This window comes from Vanacampus margaritifer, chromosome 16 (assembly GCF_051991255.1).
Source record: "Vanacampus margaritifer isolate UIUO_Vmar chromosome 16, RoL_Vmar_1.0, whole genome shotgun sequence".
Lineage (NCBI taxonomy): Eukaryota > Metazoa > Chordata > Actinopteri > Syngnathiformes > Syngnathidae > Vanacampus > Vanacampus margaritifer.
Window position 1 is genome coordinate 12,199,418 of NC_135447.1, and position 25,731 is coordinate 12,225,148.

The window sequence follows — 25,731 nt, forward strand, 5'->3', positions numbered from 1 at the left end:
TCATGTGCCAAACAGACGCACGCTGCTCTCACTGTGAATCGATCACTTTTCAGAGGAGCAACACACACGGAACACAAGATGGATAACAACTTTAACCGAAGGTGAAGTTTTTACAAAAACACAATTTAACTTTTTGCTGAACCAAATGTATGCTCATTAAATATGAAATTGATAAAATATTGATATATTTTTTGTGTAACATGTTAAAGGCGTAGGACCTGCTAATTTTGTTCTTCCTATTCTTTTTCGGCCATGTATGTGAACCACTGCGAAACTTTCTTATGTTGCTTTGGCTGCTTAAATGTGTTTCTTGCTTTGTATATTTTGTTTATTTTGTCTTCACACGTGTACTTTTTTAACCAATCTGTTTTTTTGTATATACAGATTGGAAATAAAAAATAAAAAAAATTAACATGATACACAATTTAGGCTGAGGCCAAATACAAACACAATATGCACACATTCATGAAAGTCAGCCATTGCCCATGACATTATGTGTAACTGAATAAGTTTACTTCTTTGCTCTTTTTCAACTGACGTCCCCACTGACACACAAACGTAACACCCATAGGACTCATTAATGCAGTCAATATTTGGTCAAAACATTTGAATAATTAATGTGCCTAAATGAGCCTTTTGGGGACAAGTTCAGTCGGTCACAAGCACGCCAGAAGAAAACATGGTAGCTAAACACTTAATTGAGATAACAACAACAAACAATGATGCCATTGACAAAGTTCAGTCTGAAGTTTACTTTTGCATCAGATGCACATGTAATATCTATGGATGTACCAGAGGGGCTCAAGGCATACTTGTTTGAGAAACATTGCTAGCTTATTGCTAGCAATCAATGGAAAACACCATTGACCAGTGACCCAACATTAGCATTAGTAAATGTTCACAGGTATATCTTCTTCCTAGTCTGTGATAAACGAGTTAGGTTAATAAAGTTCATTCGCAACTTTCTTCATCTATTCTTTTTATCTTCATGTATTTTCATGCATCGCACCGCATTGTCCTAAGGCGGCCAATGCATGTAGAGCAGAAGCCGCAGGTATTTTTTATCTATTGCTTTTTTAAATTAATATTATTTAAGTTAACGTTATTGTACTTGTTACTAATTTGTTCCATAGATCCATATTCTGACCTTTTTTTCCCATTTTTCTTTTAAACCAAATTTCCACCTTTTTTTTGTTCAAATATTAAGTGTTTATCAGCATTTTTTTATTTTTAGAATTTTAGGGTTTAAAATAATCATACTTGGCATTAATTACACTGGTCAGCATAAACAAATAAAGAAGAATAACCTATATACGGTATTTTCAAGATCAGTTTTTGGCACTGATCAAAAGCTCCAGTTTTTCTGTTATATGCCACATGGTATTTTTATTTATTTTTTGTTCGCTTTTTGGTCAGCTGTTAGGTAGGTGCTGGCCTAAACCCAGAATGCAGTAGGACGGCCCGGTCCATGTGTTTGTGTTACAAGTACATTAACATATGCCATATTTAATACATTTGTTTGATTTATCTTGTACTATGTTTTTACTTTATGATTTTCTATTTTTTTAAACAAGGACTTTAGGTTGTGTGTAAAATAGTGTCAGCCAGGTATGGAGGTAAATATGGTGCAAAACTAACTTGTAAAAAAAGTCTAAATTTGTATCTGTAAAAGTCGTGATTTTTACCTGTAATTTTTTTTTTTTTTATCTGTAATTAAAATTTGTACCTGTAAAAAAAAATGTATCTGTAATAAAAATTTGTACCTGTAAAAAAAATGTGTATGTGTAAAAAAAATTTGTACCTGTAAAAGTCATGATTTGTACCTGTACAAAAAAAATTTTGTACCTGTACTGAAAGTGTAAATTTGTATCTGTAAAAGTTGTGATTTGTACTTGTAGAAATGACAACTTGTAGTCACAAGTGTTTTTTCTGCTGCTGTCCAGTGACGTGAGTTTTGCACCAAATATACCTCTACATTGTATATTACCGGTATATTTACAGGTACAAATTTGTTTTTACAGATACAATTTTTTTTTACACATGCACATTTTTTTTCTACAGGTACAAATTTTTATTACAGATACATTTTTTTTTTTTTTACAGGTACAAATTTTTATTAGATACAAATTTTTTTTTTACAGGTACACATTTTTTTTACAGGTACACATTTTTTTTACAGGTACAAATCACGACTTTTACAGATACAAATTTAGACTTTTTTTTACAAGTTAGTTTTGCACCATATTTACCTCCATAGCCAGGCCAATACCTTGCACAACTTGCATCGCTCACACAAGGATTGCTGCAAGATTTACAAACCCAATTCCAAAAAAGTTGGGATACTATACAACTTGTGAATATAAACTTAATGCAATTATGTGGAAGTGCCAAATTTCAATATTTTGTTCAGAATAGAACATAGATGACAGGTCAAAAGTTTAAATTGAGAAAATGTATCATTTTAAGGGAAAATATGTTGACTGTAAATTTCATGGTGCCAACATATCTCAAAAAAGTTGGGACAGGTAGCAATAAGAGGCTGGAAAAGTCAATTGCACTTGCAAAAACAGCTGTAAGACCAGTTACCACTAATGAGGTCCATTGGCAATTTGATTGGAGTATAAAAAGAAGCGAAGATGGGTAGAGAATCACCAATTCCTCCAATGTTGCGCAGAAAGATAGTGGAGAAATATCAGAAAGGTGTTCACCAGCGAAAAATTGCAAAAAGGTTGAAGTAATCATCATCTACAGTGCATAACATCATACAAAGATTCTGAGAATCTGGAACAATCTCTGTGTGTAAGGGTCAAGGCCGAAAAATCATACTGGATGCCCATGATCTTCGGGCCCTTAAACGGCACTGCACCGCAAACAGGAATGCTTACTGTAAGAGAAATCACAGAAAAGGCTCAGCAATACTTCTAGAAAACATTGTGGGTGAACACAATCCACCGTGCCAGCCGCCGTTGCCAGATGAAACTCGACAGTACAAAGAAGCAGCCATTTCTAAAGCAGACCAAGAAGAAATGGAGTATGGCAAAGTGGAAACCTGTTTTGTGGTCAGACGAATCATGATTCGAAGTTCTTTGTGGAAAACTGGGGCGCTATATCATACTGACTAAAGGGGACCCAAGTCAGTTTATAAACCTGCATCTGTGATGGTATAGGGTTGCATGAGTGTGTGTGGCATGGGCAGCTTCCACATCTGGAAAGGCATCGTCAATGCAGAAATGTATATTCCGATTGGAGAACAACATATGCTCCCATCCAGGCAGAAGATCTTGCATTTCTCAACACGATAATGCCAGAGCACATGCAGCACCAATTACAACATCATGGCTGCGTAGGAAAAGGATCCGGGTATTGAAATGGCCAGTCTGCAGTCTACTTCTTTCACTTATAGAGCACATATGGCGCATCATAAAGGGAAAGGTTCACCAAAGAAAGCCCAAGACAGTTGAACAGTTAGAGAGACACAGGTTAGACAAGAATGAGATAGCATTCCTATTTCTAAACTTGAGAAACTTGTCTCCTCGATCCCCAATGTGATTTGGGATTTGAATGTGTTACCTGGTGTCAACATGGAGCATGCAAACATATAAAACGAGAGTGCAATCTGCCGTGATATGACTTTTTTTGCCACGTCTTCCGCATTCATGCAAGCTTTTGTGCTGACCAACGTGACCGTCAAGAGATAAGAGCCTCAGAATTGTGCTCGTGTACCATCTCTGCTGTCACATCAAAGTGTCAGTCGCTACCGTCAAAACGGCTCCTGTGCCCTGAGAGCGTTTCTTCCTCCTGCCAACACCTGAGATGCATTCAAACAAGGTGTCACTTTTAATTCTGTGGGGAGTCTTGGACTGCTGGATGATGGTGGAAAATGTTTTTGGCTGCTGTATTTTCTGTGAAATTGCCCATGAATATATTTGTCAAAAACTAACCAATGGCCTTTTGTTACAGGCCAAGCCAAGCCCTTTAAGAGTAGTATGATAGGGGATAGAGTGTGCAGTGCCGCGCTTTGGCACAAGGGGGCGATGTCGGTCCAGGGAGGGAATGGAAGCTGTGGAGCTTGCTCTCAGCGCACTGTACATTAGTGGAAAAGCTCAAATAAATGTGCAAAAGCAACGAAAAGAGAACATGCCTGTTCAGTCTCTGTACCACGATTAAGAGGTCACTGGACAGGGGAAGAGAATTTAACATTATGGCACAAAGGAGGAACGAAGAAAAATGTATAATAAACCAGTAAACACCACCATGGGAATTTCCCACACGGTCAAGTAGTGTACTAAGCACTTTTGAGGGGGACAGCACACAGCATGCAAGGAGGATGACGACTTATTTTTCAATTGTTGGTGCACCTACTGTATATGTTAATGAAAGAAAAATTCAGTGGTCACAGAAATAACTTGATTCTGATAAAAGTAATAATACATTAAAAAATGTAATAAATGAACCAACGAAAATCAGATATTACTTTTGCATTGTGGTTCAACATTATTATTTCTAAAATTATTAATCACAATAAATTATTGTTATTATTATTATTATTATTATTATTAAACAGGCCCGTTTTTGAGTATGTAGACCTGGGTGAAAGCTCATAAAACTTGCCACTTAGAGGGTTAATGTCCTATGTGTCAGTATCCCCAATGTGGCCACGGTTGTGAGGGCCCTTTATGTTTGTTCGCAGCTCTAGTATTTCCTTCCTTTTTTGTGATGTAGTGACAGCATTTGAAGACAGCAATCGTTAAAACAAACCTGGCGATTGTAATGTTGTTGTTTTCCTTACAGTCTTTGAAGGCATCGTCACGCGGACGCTGTACGTTGTCCTCACATGACCACCGCGGAAGTCAGGGAAACTACATCTAAGCTAAATTGATCAACTGTCTGGGATTTTACCTTCGTCAGATTGAACTACAAATACTACATATTGTCTCTGATTCAGTGTTTGTAAGCGATGAACAACCCAGACCGCAAAGCCTGAAAACGAAACATGGCAACGTGAAATGTGTTTTTTCCTTTTGTTCTTTGAAGGCATCGTTAATGACGCGACATACGTAGATTTTACGTCACTACGCAGACAGAAACAAACATGGCGCCGCGAAAGTGAGGGAAAACGACGTGAGTGCTTATCAACTCAATTTGCTCACCCACTGTGTTTATTTCTTCGTGAAGTTCAATGAAAAGCTATATATACTGTCGCAAATTTACAATTTAAAAGTCCTATATTCGTTTTGTTTGTCTGTTCAAAACGTGTTGTCGTGTCTTGGCTGTGAAGCTACAGTACAGCAAGCGGTTGGTCTTGTTTTTTTGTATGTCAAATGCACTCTTGAGTGCTTTTAACCGAGTTTTTCATTTCATGCTACAATGATAATTTACAAGGAAAACATTATCCACGACTGTCATATGGGTGCTACCATGTTTTTGTGGAGAAGAAAGTTGTTTTTTTTTTTTTTTTAACTCAAACTCAGACTCAAACAGTGCTTCACTTATTATGGAATATAGTCATTCATGCAGTTCTGAATGAAAGTGAAAGACCATTAAAAACAAACAGACGTATTTTTGACCATTTTTCATCTTCTTCAAATAAATTCTCTCCAGTTAGAGGTTGCTAGAGTACCACCTCAAAAATACTAAAGCGTTTCAAATACCAAAAAAGCAATATTTAAATGCAGTAGTTAGTAAAAACAATTCCAAACAATCTGGTCCTAACTGGAATGCCTAGCTCAACTTTTATTTTTTGGCTGCAACTATCTAGACATGCGGCTCTCGGTACAAAAATAAGTTTATTCCACATTTTGGTGGCAATCAATAAGGGTCTATCACCTTCAGTTTTTAATCTCATGAGCGACATTGACTCATTTAGGAGACCACAGTTGAAAAAGCAGTAGTGCGTTACCGTTTTAATATATTTATTGAAAAATATGAAATAATCGAATATAACCTCAGAAGCTGTGTTGCGTTTTAAAGTAATAGTGCAGCCAAGCAGGATGCCTCAGAGGAAGCAATGCAACAGGGATGGATCCCCTGAAAGCCAGCCACTGGACCAAGACTCACAGGACGACAAAGCTGTCAGTAATGACGAGCAACAGGTAGAGAAAAAAAAATCCACTTGGGAACGCTGCACTTCAGTAGCCTTTTTAAATCCATTGTACATGCTACAGTGTTTGTATGTAGCTTAACATTTGACATGCCTCCGTTAACAGCAGCGTGACTTTGTTCTCCCAGGATGAATGCTCTGCTTCACTTATGCCGCCGTCCTTGTCGGACAGAGAAAAACGGTGGCGAGACAGGAAATACAAAGTCAAATCTAAAGGTAGAGAATGTCTCACCTTAATGATAAACATGTATGGCAAGCCGTATTTACTGGATATCTGTTTGTATCTGTTTCTTCCTCAGAAATGACAGAGGAGGAGATGATGGCATTGGCCCTGCACCTGAGCGCGCAAGAAGCTCAGGTGCTCAGTTCGCACCAAGTGCAGCAGGAAGACGCGGCTGTGATGAAAGCCATCACAGAGAGTGTGAGTACGGTGAAATGAAAGCTGCTATGAAGTTCATTTTGTGTTGTGAAAAAGATGACAAGTAGTAGCGGAAGTCCAAAATGAAATCGGTTACAGATGATTTTGCAACCTATAAAAAAAAATCCCAATTACTACTTTCCTATTAGCCTTTTTTTCCCCGTTTTTTGATTCAGTGATCTATGTTCTTGTTTTTTAAACACATCTATACATTGTTTTCTCTATAAATCTGAAAATGCCCCCAAAGATGAAGCGATCTTTTCCCATAGATGCCACAAGATGGCAGCAAAGCATTTTTTTCCTATGAGACGAAATCACGCTTCTCCCCTCATTTATAGTTTTTAGGCACCAAGATTGCACAAAAGCAATGCTTTTCTGCAGCACTTTAAGGGAGGATAAGTTCTTGAAAAAAACATGTACCTAACTGTGCATAAGTTTTTAGTTGTTCTTCCTAGAGTTTTTTTTTTTTTTTTTATCCCCGCAGATGTTCAACCAGAGACAGGAATCCTCTCAGAGTCAGAGCCTGCTGACTGAAGCCTGCTCTCGACCCGGTTATTCGTACCCAAACGGCGTGGCGGAGTTGAGCATCAATCTGGCAGCATCGGGGGATGTCTGCACAAACCTAAGTCAAGGCAAGTTACATATGAAAACCTCTACATAGCGTCTTTGCTTGGTTTGTTATTGTATTATAATTATCCATCCATCTATCTGATATAAAATGGAACTCTGTCATAAACGGAAGGGCCCTTACACTTGGTTCATATGATAAACAACTTATTGTAAAACCTGTACTTGTTTAAAGAATAAAGCACAAAAGACACAGTGTCATAATTTCAGCTCTGCTCCTGACTGCTTGTGTGCGTGCGTGTAATTGTAGAGGTGAAAGGGAAAGAGGAAACGAACCAAGATCAAAAGCGGAAAAAGAAGGAAACTCCTCTGCCAGAATTGTCGCCGAGCCGCGACGTCTGCACTCAGGCTTTGCACAGTAGCTTAGAGTCGGCGATGGAATTTTTAGACTCGCCACAGGTAAGACACAGCCCTGATGGTTAGCAAGTCTGCCTCAGTTTGCAGGTTTAAGGGTTCAAATCTTGGTTACATGTATTCCCCTTTCTGAGGTGGGTTTTCTCCAACCAAAAATAGAATCAAATGGAATAAAATGTAGTATACAAATATTATTTACAAAAATAAAAACAAATTTTAAAATATTTAAAAACTAAAAATATAATAAAATGTATTTTCAAAAATATAGATTTAAAATAAATTTGATATGCTAAAATTCATTTTATAAAATGTTCGAATAAAGTAGATTAGATTAAGGCATTAATGAAATAAAATACAAATAGGGAAAATACATGTTTTATTTATTTTAAATAAAAATGTTGTAAAATATGTTGTAATACATAACATTTTAATACAATTAAATATTTTTATCATAAAAAAGTTCTAAATCCACCCATCCATTGTCTATGCCAGTGTTTCTCCACCCCAGTCCTGGGGGACACACTATCCAGCCTGTTTTCCATGTCTCCCTATTCTCAACGCAGGTGATTCCAATGGCAGCACATCAGCAAACTCTATATTATAAGCCTGATAACGATCCTTACCTGCGTTGGAATTGGGAGACATGGAAAACCGGCTGGATAATGTGCACCGAGGACCAGGGTTGAGAAACACTGGTCTATGCCAGTATATTTTAAAATAATAGAATTTTAAATGAATCAGTAGAAAAAAATAAAATAAAAACATATTTCAATACATTTATAAAATATTTTAAGTGTAAAAATAATACTACAATGATAATAAAATATATTTTTGAGATTTTTTTTTTTAAATAAGTAAAAGGTGTTTATATTGTAAAATAAAACGTTTGAAATGTCGTTATATTTTAGCATTTTAAAAATAAATAAAAAATTGATTAAAAAAACATATCAATATAAAGCATGTTATAATGCAAATTACTAAAATAGTTTTCTAAAACAAAACATTAATGGAATAATATGAAATATGTACAAAAATAAAAAGCTACAATAAAATATTTTTATAAACTTTTTTATTTCACTCTTGTAAAAAAAGAAAAAGAAAAAAAAGTGTTCTGTTCTAAAATTCCAGTTTGCATACACACTATTAACACTCATGGGGTTATGTCCTATAAAGAAGAAAAGATGCTTGATGAATGGGATACATCACACAAAGACATATTTGTTTTCTCTACCAGAGCTGCGATTCCACGCAGATTGACGACAGTCCACTCCTTAAATCCCCCGTCTTCCCCATGAGCGGACGCAGAGCCAGGGTGTTGTCCTCCCAGCTGAGCCAGGACGTGCTGCAAAGTTGCAAGACATACGGCTTCATGCTTTGTTCACAGCTCATGGACGAAAGCGTCCCTTCCTCGGCACGCCACAAAAGTCCTGTCTTCTGTGAGTCGGACACGGGAGACGATTGTGCCGAGTATGTAAAAAGTCCGGCATTTGGCGAGGAAGCTCGACACGACAGCTCTCCGGATGGCAAAGCAAGCAGTCCGGACGGACCAAACTCGGACTTCATCTTCTCTTCTCAGGAGAGCTTAAGCCCGTCTGCGAGGCCTTCTTCCTGTACGCCCGTGAGCCCGATATTCCCAAGCAGCCCGGCGCCCTCCACGAAACTTGCTTACTCTAAGCACTCAACACTCTCAAAAAGGAGCCTCGTCTCATCGGGGATGGACAGGAAGCACGCCCGAGATGTCCAATTGGCCGACGTGGACCGGCATCGGTTTCCCCGTGTCGCAGACGACTCATCTGAAACGGAGCTGACAAGCGACACGACGATTCACTGGTCCGACGAAGACGCAGATGAGACGGTGCGTTATGCCGCATTGGAACATTCCTTAAAGAGTTATGTTTGTAAAAATCAGCCCCCGACAACACTTTTTGCCGAGTGTTGTGTAATTTCGTCGACATGTCTGTCATAGCAGAACGTACAAAAAGTCTTAAGCACCCATACCTGACATTAAACAGTAGGTCGGCCATTTTGGGTAAATTCCAGATCTTGTATTTTGATTAACTCCTAATATGGTGTTCACCCAAATGAGCCTTGAATGAATCGGCATTTTGGGGGGGCCTCAACCTGCCCAAAAACTCGCCAATTTTTGCAAGCCTGCGTCTGCTGGTGACAATATGTATTTTTGAGGTCCCTAACTCAACCACCTAAAACTCACTCCTGAAAAGTTAGCAACAAAATCCGCCTTCTTTACGAGTTTTACCGATCAACAAGAAATCCGGTGGACATGTTTATAGTAACAGGATACAGGAAAAACTGTTTGTTTGGTAAATTTCTCGTACATTGCCAAACGGATGCATCCAGGAGATTTGTGTTTAATGCCCCAATTTGTAATTCTCTTTTAACCGTCTTTTAGCTGGTGAGCTCACCCAGTCCAGTCTACCCGGATGAGAAGAGTTTTCAACAGACCGATGCGCAGGCAGCCCATTTGAAGCAGGTGACCCAAGCAGGCCCGGAGATGAACGTTTCCAGCTGCAGGTAAAAAACAAACCATGACGACAACAGCGCACCACACACGGAACAATGTCTGTCACAGTACCAAGACTGACCTGTGGGAGGCAGAACTGATGGAAAAATAGTAGTGGAAGAAGTAATAAATGCGAGGCAAATAATAAAATAGGTTTAACATTTAGGAATCCTGATTAGCCACACCACCGGGTATTCACTCACACATTCGATGATCACATTTTTGCATTTGCAGTTTAAACACTCGGCTGCCTGACCCCAACCAGTCTACGGTTCACTACTACTGGGGGATCCCATTTTGTCCACGTGGTCTGGATGCAGATGCTTACACAAAGGTAGTCACCTCCACGGAATTGAACTGAGCTGACCAGGTCTGGAAATGTCTTGCGATGGCTTTCTCATGTTGCTTTCAGGTGATCGTGGCCCAGATGGAGGTGTACGAGAAGAGTCTGAAGGAGGCTCAGCGGTGTCTGTTGAGGAAGGTCGAGTGGGGGAACGCCATCCTGCCACAGTCAGAAGTACGACCATTCGTTCAGTTTGCATTGATGGTTACAAAAAAATAGTGCGCCTCTAATGTAGAACTACCAAAGTCAAACACAAGCCCTTTCAAGACTATTATGTTCTATTTCCAAAACAAAATTACCCATAAATGTGCAGGTACAGTTAAAACAATATTTGACATAAGTATAAAAAGAAGTAACCGATGTAAAATGGAATTGAAATAAAACTACTCACCTATTGAAGCTAACTGACAGACATGGAGAGCGGTTGAAACGACCGTTACGCATGCGTCACTCGAGAAAGAATTCATAAAAGGACATTTCCAGGGTTCTGGCTGATGTGATCCTCATGTACTGCATCCATTTTGTGGCATCTTGGTGCCAAGGAACAATGTTGAAGTAAGCTGAGGAGCTTTGCTGCCATCTTGTGGAATCATTAGGCAATTTTAAGCCTTTACTTTCACAGGTTTGAATTCTGTCTTAATTTGGGGCATATTTCCCCTTGTATAGTTTTCATTGCGTGGTTCATTTTTGCCAAATATAATTTTTCTTGTTTAAGCATGATTAAAATAAATTAATCATTCTCAGAGTGCCTTGATTCAGATTAGTATGTCATTAACTGAAGCTGGAAAGTGATTGAACCTGATTTAAGAGTGATAATTGTTTTTTTGTTTTTTTTTTCAGAAATCCCTGTTATCTGACTCTTCCAACGCGAAAGTTCGTCGAAGGTAAAAACCTGCTTGCACTTTCAGCGTTTAGGCTTGAAATCTGATCCACAGGAAGTAATCAGACTCACGCTTTGCTTTCCACCAAGCCAACCAAACTAATTTCCAACTGTGTTGTAGGCGTGGCCTCAGACGGAAAGGCAGAAAACTCAGCAGTCAAGAAGAGGTGGATAGCCTCCCGTTGGAGACGGAGGAGGAGGAGGATCAAGAAGCAGAGAATGAGGAGGAGGAAGAGGAGATGGAGAAAGAGACTCCATGTAAACAGGGAGATCAGACAGATATTGACGACTGTGTAGTTTGTCCAGGTACTTCAATACTTTTAAGTATGCTCTTGATTGAGACCTATGGTGAAAATCTAGCTCAAGTATATTTTGCTACTCTCTTAAAGCAACTTGGTTTTACCCACAGAGACCCCAATGAGTGAGGACGTTCACACGGATCTATCTACGGTGACTGCTTGCATTTGCAATGGAGCTTTTATCTTCTAAACATGACCCTCACCATCTTGTATTTTGTTGTCTTCCGCTGTAGCCCAACAGCCTGGAGTGTCCTGAAACTGCAACGCGAGGTGATGATCAAGCTGTGGATGAGGAGGAGACGATGGAGGGTGAGACTTTCTTAAAGGAGACGTACACATAAAAATAATCAAATAAAACAAAACAAAAGATGCTTCTTTAAAAAAATAAAACAAGCAGAAAGTAGAAACAAATCTAGCAACTTTTTGTGATGTTGTTGGAGACGGCTGGAGACGTTCAAGTGTCAGATGCTTAAAAGGTTACAAAAGCACAGCATCAATGCTAGTTTCGTTAGCCTGTCTATATCGTTGTGCATTGTGTGTCAGCAGTAAGCTAGCAGACTTTTGTTCATAGCAAAGTCGTGGTTTTAACTATGGAACATGTACTGACTTTGAAACTTTTATGTTTAGTTTGACAGTGAACCTAAACTGGACATGAAATTCAAAATTAATCAGCCGACCTCCAAATGTTGTATGAAGGAAAACCCTTAGTCCTTAATTAACCATGGCGATGCTAATATGCTGTAGAAGATTTCTTTAACTTGTTTGCAGTCAACGGAGAGACTCAGACAACCCGCCCCGTCGGCAACGACATGGCAAGAAACCCCTCCACGACAAATGACGAGGAAGAAAGAGTACTTGGAAGGTCCTTAACACCTGAGCTGGAGCCCGTCAGCCTCGAAGCTGCCGTAGAGTGTCCCATTTGCCAGGGAAGGTTCCCTGCAGGCAAAATCGAGAGACACGCGGCATACTGCAACGGCGAGGGCGACACCGCGGCCATGGACGACTGGAAGCTTGCAGATGAATGCTCGCAAGGTTGGAGAAAAGAAAGACATCCAAAAATTAGTAGTGACAATTCAGCCTTTTGACCACTTGATGTCAGTGTTTGTACCTTTTACCCAGAGCCGTATATAGAGAGAGTTTGGCCAACTCTGTTTTAGCAGGGTAACAAGATGGCGTCCGTAGGTCATGTGTCCAGCAGTTGACCAATCACGCAATCAACTGCTGGTCAGATGACATATGGTCGCCATCTTGTTGCCCTGCTGAAACAGTTGGCCAAACTCTCTCTATATAAGGCTCTGCTTTTACCTAGTGTCCTTAAAGCCAAGAAGGAAAAGAAAAAGGTGGACAGCTGAGGAAGAGAGTGATGCCTCCTCCACTGAAAAGTATGAAAACACGTTTTTTTTTTTTTAAATTGGTTTCTAATTAATCTGTTTGAGATTTTTATTTTTTTAGCTCTGTTGTCTTATGAGACAAAATGAAGTAAAGTTTACATACCGTATGTTAAAAAAATGTTTGTTTTTATATGTGTATTTGATTATTTATTTATTTTTTTAGATTGCATGCAATTATAAACCTTAACATGAGGGTTATTGTGGTGTTTCACCCCACAGAATCCAGGAGAAATGTTACATCTGCCAAAAGGCTGTGGCCCTGCGAGACTACAGCCAGCACACAGATCTCTGCATCCAGCGGCGGGCGGCTAAAACATCCGGGGTAGGACTCACACACATATATATATTTTTTTACCTATTTGTTTGGATATTTCGTCATATTAAATATTGAAGATTTTGTTTTGTTTTACCATCCAGAAGGGAAATCTTTTGGCAGCTCTGGAGCGTGTAGATAACATGCATGACGGTAAGCCCGATGCGTCAATCATCATTCGTTCTCGTTAAAGCTAAACTACAAAAACAGCCGACATTGACGATGAGAAGAGTTTGTGAATTTGTATATATCCTCGTTTGCAGGAGCCGGTCCATCCAGGTGCAGACTCCAGCAGGGGTAAGTTGTCCGTCAACTCTCAATTCCGACGTCGTATTGGTTGGCGCTTTTGTCCGAATGGCCTAAAAAGCTGGAATGGCCTCTTAGCTATTGTAGTTAAGTAAGGTCAGTTTATACGCCACATCTGCATTTGGATAACTATAGCTTACTGATTGACAGCAGGATCAATGTGTAGAAATGGTTAAAAAATATTAATAAATGGCTCATACAAGTACTATTCAAGTACTAGGCAGTTTGTAAAACTTTTGGTACATATACAGTGGACATAAAATTCTACACACCCCTGTTCAAATGCTTATTGTAAGTTATTAAATGAATAGAAATATTTTTAAAATCTTATACAGTAATACATTAAATGTCTATTTGAATGAATAATTATAATAAGTTTGTTTTTATTAATTATAAAATGTTAAGCTATTTGTTCATTGATTTATTGAAAATAATTAAATTGTAAAATGAAAATTTTACAAATGCATGATAACATCTAAGAGCTTTGTGTTTTTAAAATTGAAAATGTTATATTTGAAATTCTGCATGATAATTTTTTAGATAGTTATAGAATAGTTATAAATAAGATGTTATATTGAATAATTGGTTTATGATAATACATTAATTATAAATACAGTATAGTTTAATTAACTGGTTAATTTTAATATGTAAAATTAAAAGTTTTTAATCAATTTTACAACTCATTGACTTTTATTTTATAATTATTGGTTAATCATGATAAAATAGAATGTTTTTTTTCTCAATTGCTTTTATGCCAGTTTAAAATCGTATTTGAACTTATCATCACCCTTTTTCTTTGGAATGACCCCCAAAAAATGGCAATGTTACCTTGTTCATATTCAGCGATGTCATCGATCTGAGGGACGACAACGAAGAGGAAGAACACCTTTCCATGCAGGGGGTCAGCAACTCGCCCATTAAGTCATTCACGCCCATTTCGGAGGCCACCGACTGTCTCGTCAATTTCAAGCGGCAGCAGCGACTGAAGAAACCGAGCCATAAACGAAGGTGAAGAAAGGAGGGGGTGGGGGGTGCCCAATAAGCCTTAATGAGAGAGAGTGGTCAACGTCACTCCACCTTGGACTTGATGTTTTATATCCATATATTATGCAATGCACTTGAATGTTAACATGCAGTGGAGTCCTTGTTCAGTATATTTTCACTCATATGCTTCCAGACTCCCTCTCAACTGTACTGTACTGAAACATTCCCCTTTTTTTTTTACATGAGCATTTGAATTACCTTAAATACAACAACCTCGACTAAGTGCTTATCTCTCTCTTTTTTTTTTTTCAGCGATCCGCATTTAAATTCAAATTGGAACTAACACTATGGTGTGAATAATGGTTAAAATGTGGGTGTGCGATGTATGGCTCGCATCATTTACATAACCAAGATTTCTCGACTCATGTAATTTATTTTTTTCTACTACTGGTTAAATGCAATGTGTATTTCATTAAATGATTGGTTAATTGGTTTATTATAAATAAAATATTGTTAAACATTTGAAATATATGTTTATTTTAGTAAATGGGTTTATTTGAATTATAACTCCCATTTTCTCCCCCTTTTGCGGGTGAATGATTCAAAGTTTTATGGTTGACTAAGTTCAGTTGATTGAACAACGTGATTCAAAATGGCAGAGCATAAGAAAGCAAGAAGTTTTTTGTGGGGAAAAGTGGAATTCTTTTGCTTCCCTCTTCTGATTAAAAAAAAAAATGCAATATGCTTATTTTGAAAGTATAACTCCCTTTAATTTTGTGTGTTAATCACAAACACTAGAAAAATACAAATGGAGTGCAAGCGTTCTAATTATTTTTTTTTGGGTTGGGGGATAAAACACGGTATATTATTTTAGTGTGTCCAATAGCACAAAAATTGGATGTGCTTGCTTTTCATTGGACAGCTACGACATAATTGTAAGTATACACTTCTACACTATGCACATCTTCATTAATATGTCAAATATGGTGGCAAGACATTTCCGTCTTTCACTCTAATAATATTTTTGTTATTTCATCAGGTTGGAGCTTTTGTGTTTCCTCACCAAGCGGCCACGTGTGTGTGCGTGTGACACATTGAGACGCACTTGTGGTTTTTTTTCACAATGTCACAACTTCCACCCAGTCAGTGCTGCCCCCTTTATGTGACTGCTTGCATTTTTAGTCATCTTTTCTTTTTTTTTTTTTTAAGCGCGCTGTCTTCCTGTGCTTGGAAGTTGATGGCTGAGCTCACTTACTTTGTGAGAGGACTCAGCAGATGAGGTGAGTAATGTCTTCTACCTTTTTAGACTAGATTTAGTGACTTGCCGGCAATGGATTTGGGTCAAATTGCACCTGAGCGCAGCAGTTGTGCAGCATTTATGACAACACCCAAATGTTTTCTTCCTATCGTAAGTGGAGTTTCTCTATTTTTCTCTTTTTCCTTTCATGGAGTACACCTTTAAGGCTTTAAAACTTGTTTTACCTGATTGACCGGCTTGTTCAAATTTTTCTTTTTGCTCTTGGCATATTCACGAATCCCTTGAATGTATACATTTTCTCTTTGTTTCTCTTAACAGATTGTGTTGGAGAGAAAACTGTTTTGGAAATTTCAGCGTACTTGAGCAGCGGGCGTGTATCTAAGCCAAGTAAGGGCAAGTCATGTTTGAGGGTTTTGTTGTAATAGAGGAGTATTAAATGTACACCACGCCTGGAAAACAAACATCCTCAGGCACAATCTAACCTCTTTCAATGTTGGCCCTCAGTTAACATTGATTGTTGGGTTTAATTCTTAGTTACCATTAATCCACGGTAAGTCCCAGACGCGGTAAAAGTCTGATCATATAGAAAGGCCATGTAAAATATTTAGGGATGCACAATAATATCGGTGGCCGGTAATTATCGGCAATTACCAACCAATTTGACGTTATACAGATAAACTAGTTAATAAAGAAATCCGCCGTCTGTTGTGGTTGTGGCTCAAGATGTGTCCCCCCCAAAATGTTACCCTCACAGTTTTTTGTTGAATTTTTAAAACATGACTGTCTAGTTTTGGCAAACTCAAAATTAGTTACTGGATGTCTTTGAAGCAGAGATATCAATAAAATCCAGCTTCATGGTGTGTTACAAATGTTTTGACATATTTGTACTTTTAGTAGGACTCGAAAGTATATTTGTATTCAAGTTCATTTTGCAAACAATTATCGGCTTACTTATCGGTTATCGACATTGGCACGTTCTAAATTATTGGTTTATCGGTATCTGTTGAAAATACCATTATCGTGCATCCCTAAAAATATTTTTTAGTTTTAGCCCTCCCGTATGCATTCAACACATTTAAACTAAAGAAAACACACTTAAAATAAATACTATTTTTCAGAACCCGTTATCACTCTCTCAGATAACATAACCAGTTGAAGTTTAACGCTGACACTTAAAACAAAAGAGAATCAAACATTGTAAATTTAGACTCACGCTAATATATAATGTGAAACTAGCATAGATGTAATTATGAACCTTTGAACAAATGCTACTTTAACACACACAGCTGCAACATAAAACACATAAAAACAAGAATAGCTAAGTGTATATTTAAACAGAATTTCTCACTTCATCTTAACAAAAGTCTCCTAGCTTAATGCTAACATAATACAAAACACTATAGATCTATCATAGAGGGCAAAGATGTAACAGTTACAATAAACCTTCAAACAACTGCTCCTTCAACATATATTTAATTTGTATTCATTCATTTTGATTTTCTCTGTGCAGATAAATAACAGAATTGCAAAGACCAGTGAAAATGAACGGCGACATCAGCACCATCCACGTTGACGGTATACCTCTGGACGCACTCAATAAGGTGCATGCCTGATTTATATGTTGTTATACTACAAGTCCTAAGATGCATTGCAGCAGTACTACAGGGGCACATTAACTAAGGTGGAATTAGGTGGAATGGCAACAAAGTGCTCCCTCCATGAGTGAAAATACAGGCCTCGGTTGCGCTTTGCAGTGCCGCTCTAGTTGCCATAGTAACGAAAGCTTCCAGTTGAGGGGGTACTTTCATGCTCATTTGCAATAAATGCCACATCAAGTTATTCCACACACGACCAGGGTGAAGATCCAGAGCTAGTTTCAAGCAATGATGTACAAAGTGTAGTGTACTGTATTAGTGTAGTATTAGAGCATGACAACGATGTGTACCTCATGGGCATCCTAGCACGTCAAAGCGAAAAGTTAAGCAGATTTGCACTGAGGTTTGTTGGCTGCATAGATTAGCATTTGTTTCTGATTGCTCTGTGAAGTACACAGACGCCACATACTCAACAGTGTATGAAGTGCTGCATCCGTGATTGAAAAAGTTTTCGTCTGTAAAAAGTGCTGCAATTCTTGAGCCTAGCAGTATTTTTGATGGTCACAGGAATGTTAAGACACCTAGGAATTGTTTTAAATTGTGGACATATGTAAAATATGTCTCTTTTAAACCATGCTTTCATATAGGACGGTGTGGTTTCTAGTGCACATCACCAATTTTAATCTCCTACGAGGACTTTTCTTTGAGTCATGATGGGGGAATGAAGTCACGTAGCGACAAGCCCTGCAGAGAAAGGTGGGCAGGATTATAACCAGATCCAAACAGCCAAATGAGGCGTGAGCTGACATGCCTGCTGGAAAATTACTGGAAAAGTCACAATTTAGCTTCACGGTTACATAAAGCTCACTAGTAGCATAAAAGCAGTGAGCCCCGATGTCAACCTGCAACCAAGGAAATTCACCAACAGCAGCAGGATGTCATGAAATTGGTCCGGTGTTGCAATGTACACACACACTCTACTTTTAACCCTTTTACAAGCTTGTGTGTTTGTATCGGAGCTTTTTACTGCAAAAGGTAAATGAGAAGTTGTCGACTACTGCAGCGTGTCCGCAAAGTATTCACGGTGCTTCATTTTTTCCACTTTTTATGTTACAGGCTTGTTCCGAAATTGATTAGATTTTTTTTTTTTTTTAAAAATTCTAAAAGTCTCTAAAAGTAAATACTTTCTGGATGCTCTAAGTGCATTTTTAAAGTATTCACGGTGCTTCACTTTTTCCACATTTTATGTTACATGTTTATTGCAAGATGGATTGCAATAAATTCACACATGGGAATAAAAGGTATTCCTTTGAATGATTTCCTTTGTTCCGTGAGTTTGAAAATAATTAGTTAATTGAGAACAGAACAGGTATGCACAACAATATTATTGCAATCATTTGTTGTCATCTTATAACTATTGTGACACGTGTGCGATCATTAAGAATGTTAAAATGTTACTAAAACCCCGGTCGATGTTCGGACTTGTTTTTAGAGTGCCCACGGTCAGTTGCAGTTTGGAGGTGGGCGTTTTTACAGCTTTGAGGGGAGACAGGAAAACAGAAATTGTTTGCTGTATTCTCTAGATGATTGTAACCGGCTGTGCTTTTCCTGTCCATGCTCTCCTCTGCATGCCAGCTTTTTAGCACGCCAGCACATTTATGTTCGTATTAGGGGTGTCAAAATGAGTGCGTTAATTTAAAGTTCCGTTAATGCCACTCATTTTTTTAATGTGCGATTGATGACCGCCCCATACTTGGAAAGCCTGTACTGGGGAAATTGCAGTCGCAACGCAACAGACACGTCCACAACAAAATTATAATAATATTAATATTTTACAGTTTTAAAAATGTGCAGAATTGCACAAGTTACTTCATGTTAAAGATTAGATAGCTCTTAATATGAAAAGAAACCTGCCTGAGCTATCACCGTCTTACAAATGCAATTATGCCATCTAGTGGCAGAAAAATAACCAACACAAATCAATATCACACTTGTTTTCTTACAGTACAAGACATCTTTTTAATTTTAACTCAATTTTATGAATTAGATGATATTTTTTTGTACATTTAGAACGACAGTTACGAATGTAACTACGGTTTTGTAAGAATTATTTTGGAGGATTATTATACATTTGCCGTGTTGAAGTGAATTGCCTCTTGGGAAACACAAGTCAACGTAATAGTGTAGTAATTTCTGTTTAGGATTGCTATGTATTGCAAAGGAGTGTTATTGTATTTGGTGAAGTTGCCGAGTGGGGACAACTGATAAGAAGACGTGACGTCACGCACGTCAACGCCAGGGCCCCCTGGACTTGCATGCCGTACCTAGAGAGTGTGAAGTGAGATAGGAGTTGTTTTTCTCTTTCTGTCATCTGTCATGTAATCAGATGCCCCGATTGGTACATATAAGGGGACTGTTTGAATGATGAACCAAGAGAGACTCTGTACCGATCAAACTAAGGCTGCAGTTTTCTCTTCCTCATGAGTAATCATGAGTAATAAATTGGAACCAGATGCTTCTTCTCTCTTTATTTGATAAATGTCTACATCTGAACCTGACAGGTTTTATAAGTCCCGAACAACCACAATGAAGTCATGCGATTAAATACGATAAAAAATATATATATATTGCCGCCTGACTCCCCTAATTCATAGTCAGGTCACCCTGACTGTTGGTTTGTTGCATAAAATATTGCTGGGTTGAAGTGATGGAAAATTAGATGGTTGGATAGATATTTACTAACCCCCAAAAAAAAACAAATCTAAAAAGTTCTTCCTCCTTGTGCAGGTTGAAAGGTACCTGAAACCGTTCACGTTGTCCCTGGAAGTCCTGCAGCAGGTTTCCGCTCGCCTGGAGCGCGATCTGAAGCGAGGCCTGGGGAAGCACTCGCACCACAAGGCCGCTGTCCAGATGCTGCCCACTTTTGTCACGGCCACGCCAGACGGGACGGGTAACTCGATGGCATTTTTAAAAACCTGGAATCAGCAATTCCCAAAGAAATTACCTGATAGCGCATCATCATTATCAACTACTTTTGGAGGAGTCTGTAAATATATATCCTAGTAGCTGTGATCAGCATAGGATGGCATTCTAATATCCATTTTCTAGTTCTATTATTTTTAGCGAGGCAAGAACGAGGGAGAGATTAACGCTATCGATATTTTACTATTTCATTGTATTCCTGGACAAACAAAAGTTGTTGCACCCCGCAGAAAAAGGCGACTTCCTGGCTTTGGACCTGGGCGGGACAAACTTCCGGGTGCTCCACGTTCGAGTACTGGAGGAGGAGCAGAGGATGGTGAAGATGGACAGCCAGATCTGCGCCATCCCGCAAGAGATGATGCGAGGACCTGGGGAAAAGGTGAAAAAATGTACTCTTTTGCTCTCAAAAACGTATAAATACGTTCTATTTTAAATGTTTTAAGTGTCCCAACGACGTATTTATATGTTTTTTTATGCTAGAGCATACAGAAAGCTTTGATGCAGCCTCTCAACTGCACAGAACGGTTGAAGAAATTGTAGTTATTACAAAAACGGCTAGCGGGTCGGCAGCAGAGCAAAAGAGATTAATCAGGGCCATGTTTAAACAAAAGATGTTTTCCCCACAATTTGAAATAGATTTGTGAATAATGATGAAACTTAGCTATATTCTAATGCTAATTGCTGCAAAACAAAAACAGATAGAAATATACTTTTTTTTCTGATGAAAGAAGAGACTAATCTTTTTTTTGGTGTGTTCCATGTTTTATAGCAATAGAACACAATATTCTGTGAGCCTTGCAAAATCTGTCAAAATAAAGTAAAACAGCCAGGAGTGAAGGGGATTGCTTCAGTGAAAATGGCTGGGAGTAAAAGAGTTAAAATTAGGATTTTAAGTTCTGATTTATTTTATTGTTATTAAGTTTTGAGAGTGAACAATGCATTGAGCATACAAAGATATGTTTTGTTCATATTTATGATTTAAAATTGAAAAACAATATCCTTGGCTTTTTGCAGTTGTTCGACCACATCGCCGCCTGTCTGGGGGAATTTCTCAAGTCGCAGAATCTGCAGGGGAAAATCCTCCCTCTGGGCTTCACGTTCTCTTTCCCCTGCCATCAGAAGGAAATTGACAAGGTCTCACGCACACACACTCATTTAAATGATTTGTGATTATTTTTTAAATGACCATTCTCTTTGCGTGTGCCGCAGAGCATCTTGATCCGCTGGACGAAAGGCTTCCAGTGCTCAGGAGTGGAGGGGCAAGACGTGGTGAAGCTCCTGCGAGAGGCCATCCACCGACGAGGGGTGAGTTGCATTGGTCGTCGGGCGCGACACACTGAAAACATCAACCGTTGTCATTCAGGATTACGACGTCGGCTCCATCGCCATGGTCAACGACACGGTGGGCACCATGATGAGCTGCGGCTACAAAGACCAAAGCTGCGAGATCGGCATGATCATCGGTGAAGAAAACGCGCAGCATACCACGTGCGCTCTAGCTTTGGTGATCCGCTAAATATTTGTTTCCGTTTTGCAGGCACGGGTACCAACGCGTGCTACATGGAGGAGATGAAGAACGTGAAACGCGTGGAGAGCGACCACGGACGCATGTGCATCAACACCGAGTGGGGCGGCTTCGGTGACAACGGTTCGCTCGCGCACATTCAGACTGAGTTTGACGTCCAGGTGGACAAGACGTCCATCAACCCCGGCATCCACACGTATGTCAGACTGGGATTCATCTTGGGTTTGAACTCAGAATTCCTCAACTGTGAGACAAACGAGCTAAGCTAAGCTTCTTGTGCAGCTTTGAAAAGATGATCAGTGGCATGTATCTGGGCGAGATAGTGCGCCTCCTGCTGGTGAGGATGACAAAGGACGGGCTGCTGTTCAAGGGGCAGGCATCGGAGGCACTGCTGTCGCCGGGCGGATTTGAGACCAAGTTCATCTCTGATATAGAAGAGTGAGTCCTCGTTGTTGGCTTTTATTTTCACAGATAATCGCTTGTCATTCTCAATGGAACACTTAAACAATACATGCTGAAAATAATTCATATTTATGGATGGACTTCATACTGAGTTTAAAGCCATGATGTGCGGCTTTCTGTTAGACTTTGCTTCCTCCTAGTGGTCATTTTAGAGAGGTGCAAGAGGTAAAAGCATAATTATATTTATTTTAAAGTTTTATTCAAAAGATTATTTATAAACAATCATTTTGAAAATATATTTTTTATCCATTAGCTGTTTTAAATGTTTTTTCTATTATTATTTTTTTGCATCACCCATAGGGAAGTTAAAGGTAATTTTTAATTCAATTATTATATCTTATTTTTCTTCTAATTAAAAGGTTATACAAAAAATATATGTAAAACAAACAAAAGCTTATTTTCCAAAGTAATAAAACCAGTTACAGTATTTTCATTTATATTTGTCTATTTTTTTGTTCAAATGTGTATTTTTCAAAATAATTAAAAAGTAATTTTCCAATGTATTATTTATTTATTTATTTATTTTTAATCTTCAAAGCCTATTTTCTTAAGTATTAAAGTAGCCTTTTCAAAATCTAAATTGTTTCCCAAAGTAATTCCAAAAGCTGTTATTTATTTTTGCTACATTTCTCCTCATTTATAAGCTTATTTGTCTTATTTTTTTACAATCTATTTCTTTACTTTAAAAGCTTATTTTCTACATAAACTAAAAACATTAATAGCTTTACCAACTTAAAGCTTTTTTTCTAAACTAATGAACTCATTCATTGCCAATTGCAGCTACAGAAATTAAAAGATCCGTTTTAACGGGATGCCAGTGAATGAGGCAATAGCTCTGTTTTTTATGTTTTGCTCATTTATTATTCACCAAAAATAATTAAAAAGCTACCATTTATATTTGTTTTTTTCTCTCTCAAAATCTATAAGCTTATTCTCAACACATGGAGAGGGAGGAAAACATTGAATATTGTGTTGTTTTACTTTCTTTCAGGGAGGTCGTCGGCCTGGAGAACGGCAAAAAAATCCTGAGCGACTTGGGTCTGGCGTGGGACCCGGTGGACGTGCGCGTGGTGCGTATGGTCTGCGACACGGTGTCGTCGCGCTCGGCTCACCTCTGCGCTGCCGCCCTAGCCACCATCACCAACCGCATCCGAGTCGGCCGCGGCCTGGACCACCTGAACACCACCGTGGGGGTGGACGGGTCGGTATACCGGAAACACCCCAAGTAAGACACATTTTCGAGTGGGGAAATTAGAGATGAGCCAACGAAAAAAAAAGAAATTCTGTCACTATGCAAACTGTAAACAAATTGGAAGTCATTTTGCATATGTTGTACTCCGCAGCTTCAGCGCCGAGCTCCAGGCCACAGTGCGCCGGTTGGCCCCCAAGTGCGATGTCACCTACCTGCTCTCGGAGGACGGCAGCGGCAAAGGCGCCGCCATGGTAACGGCCGTGGCGCAGAGGCTGGCGCGCCAGTCCCGCCTGCTGGAGGACAGCGACGGTGAGGACAGCGACGACGAAGACCAATGAGGCGACGCGTGGGCGAAAAGCCTCCGACACTAACTCGGTTTTATTTAATGACCTTTTCCCATAGTTTTATATGTTACAACCTAATTGTAAAATGGCTTAGATTCATTTGTTTCTTCAAATTTCTTTACTTTTTTCACATTTTGTTTGATTGCAGTCTTATTCCAAAATTGATTTTAAAAAATAATTAGAATTCTCAAAATTCTACACACACATTTTATTTTATTTTTTTCAAATTTATTACAAAATAAAAATATACTGAACCTGATGCTACAAGCTTAGTTCACTTATTTTTGGGCCCATTCTTTGATTACCTCTCAAGTTTGAAAGCCATTTTCTGATCCCTCCACAGAGACAAATAAAGTCTGCATTGAATTCATTTTGGAATAAGGCTTGACAAAATGTGGAAAAAGTGAAGCTCTGTGAATACTTTCCTGATGCACTCTACTGAATTGTCAAATTAGCTTGTTGTGAGAAATAGTGTTTGTCAAAATTCCCAACGGCAACTCACATGAGCTCCGTTTTCAGTCAGTTCAATTGGAATGACAAATTTGAATGTATGCAGTTACTTGTGCAGGGGAAACTGCCGAGGCAGTTTTTCTTGAATGATATAAAACAAGAAACATTTATATTTATTTTTTATTAAACATGGTGATCCTGGTGGTGGGAAAAACTAAATTTTATTCAGATTTTGCGTCCTATAACACAAAGTTGGGTTTTGTGGTCAAATGAGGACAGGAACTAAATTTTTTTTTTTAAAAAAAGCAAGAGTGTGTGTTTGTGTGCGCTTGCATGACCACCTTGAGTCGAGTCAGCATTTGCATCTTAAAGGGCAGAATGATTGACGTCGATGATGCCGCTCATTTCGCCATCGGTGGCTGACTTACTTAAGAGGAAATTATTCTTGGTGGAAAAAGTTTTGAAATCTGTTATTACTGTGGCCTTTTTTTTTAACACCACAAAATCATGACATTTGAACAGGGGTGTGTAGACTTTTTGTATATCTACTTTATATATTGGACAAGCATATTTGCAACCTGTCGCTGTCTAATATGAAATGACTGCTTTGGGGCCAGCTTGGTGTCAAGGAACTGTGTTGAAGTGATGTGAAGAGTTTCATTTCATCAGGTCATAGCTCTGTCTAATAGAGAAGTAGGTTTTTGCTGCCATCTTGTAGCTGAAATAAAAAGAAAAACAGCTTTTACATAAAATGAAAATTAAAAAAAGCACTCAGAATTTTAAAGGAGATATATTACTTATGAAGCTCCTCAAATCACCTCAACATTGGTACCAAAGTAGTACTGGCTTTGTGTTTGAAATCCAGCCGTCAACATTTACTACAGCGATCCTCTCATCACATTCCACACATTGAATTAAAACAAATTAAAGACAAAAACCTCTGCTGGCTTATGTGGTGTTTCATGTGACCATTACACAAAAGGCGCCATTCATGTAATCATTACATGGACTGGTTGACCTTGTTTGGCTAAAGTCAGGTTTTACAAGATAAAGATAAAACTTTCTCTTTGTATTTTATAATTTACTAGTTTCGTTTGTGATGTTGATTAAGTTTCCCCAACAATGTTGATCTGCTACCCCCTAGTGGTGTGTTTAAACCTTTCACACTACAAGGCCAGTTCAGCTTTTTACATTATTGTACAAACAATATTACAGTTCCAGCCATACTCATAATATTGCGAGAATAAAGTTGAATATTTTTTTTGAAAAAGGTCGTATGGCTACAAGTTGAAAGTTATAATGTGTCTTTTAATTTTAGTATTTTCTCCAGATTATAGGAATGCAAGATTAGGTTATATAAAAGGTCCTTTTTTTGTATTAGTCTTAA

At 38.5% G+C, this 25,731-nt stretch overlaps 2 protein-coding genes across 4 annotated transcripts; both read left to right on the plus strand.

Moving 5' to 3' along the window:
• Nucleotides 1-4,829: 4,829 nt before the first annotated feature.
• On the plus strand, nt 4,830-15,063 carry uimc1 (ubiquitin interaction motif containing 1). 3 transcript variants are annotated; one of them, XM_077546293.1, is made up of 21 exons: nt 4,932-4,950; nt 5,035-5,121; nt 5,971-6,092; nt 6,229-6,316; nt 6,400-6,521; nt 7,003-7,150; nt 7,396-7,544; nt 8,734-9,354; nt 9,910-10,031; nt 10,255-10,354; nt 10,433-10,537; nt 11,204-11,247; nt 11,365-11,549; nt 11,653-11,693; nt 11,776-11,851; nt 12,290-12,574; nt 12,852-12,924; nt 13,153-13,255; nt 13,351-13,399; nt 13,510-13,543; nt 14,396-15,063. In XM_077546293.1, exons 3-21 carry the CDS (start codon nt 5,991-5,993, stop codon nt 14,562-14,564), a joined length of 2,616 nt encoding a protein of 871 aa, XP_077402419.1. In that variant the 5' UTR covers nt 4,932-4,950; nt 5,035-5,121; nt 5,971-5,990; the 3' UTR covers nt 14,565-15,063. The 3 variants fall into 3 exon arrangements, with proteins under 3 accessions (XP_077402417.1, XP_077402418.1, XP_077402419.1); XM_077546291.1 differs by having other exon boundaries at nt 4,830-5,121; XM_077546292.1 differs by having other exon boundaries at nt 4,834-5,121; nt 12,311-12,574.
• Nucleotides 15,064-15,211: 148 nt separating this feature from the next.
• On the plus strand, nt 15,212-25,285 carry LOC144036037 (hexokinase-2-like). The gene is made up of 12 exons (XM_077546294.1): nt 15,212-15,816; nt 16,113-16,181; nt 17,305-17,395; nt 20,177-20,339; nt 20,602-20,750; nt 21,386-21,505; nt 21,581-21,676; nt 21,735-21,834; nt 21,909-22,092; nt 22,179-22,334; nt 23,350-23,583; nt 23,702-25,285. Exons 3-12 carry the CDS (start codon nt 17,336-17,338, stop codon nt 23,886-23,888), a joined length of 1,449 nt encoding a protein of 482 aa, XP_077402420.1. The 5' UTR covers nt 15,212-15,816; nt 16,113-16,181; nt 17,305-17,335; the 3' UTR covers nt 23,889-25,285.
• The last annotated feature ends 446 nt before the right edge of the window (nt 25,286-25,731 follow it).

Coding starts and splice junctions, on each gene's coding strand:
- LOC144036037 (XM_077546294.1), top strand. CDS start 17,336: ATGAACGGCGACATCAGCACCATCCACGTTGACGGTATACCTCTGGAC. Junction 21,506..21,580: donor ATCAGAAGGAAATTGACAAG/GTCTCACGCACA, acceptor CGTGTGCCGCAG/AGCATCTTGATCCGCTGGAC. Junction 23,584..23,701: donor GTATACCGGAAACACCCCAA/GTAAGACACATT, acceptor TGTACTCCGCAG/CTTCAGCGCCGAGCTCCAGG.
- uimc1 (XM_077546291.1), top strand. CDS start 5,007: ATGTGTTTTTTCCTTTTGTTCTTTGAAGGCATCGTTAATGACGCGACA. Junction 12,575..12,851: donor TGCAGATGAATGCTCGCAAG/GTTGGAGAAAAG, acceptor GCTTTTACCTAG/TGTCCTTAAAGCCAAGAAGG. Junction 13,544..14,395: donor AGGTGCAGACTCCAGCAGGG/GTAAGTTGTCCG, acceptor GTTCATATTCAG/CGATGTCATCGATCTGAGGG.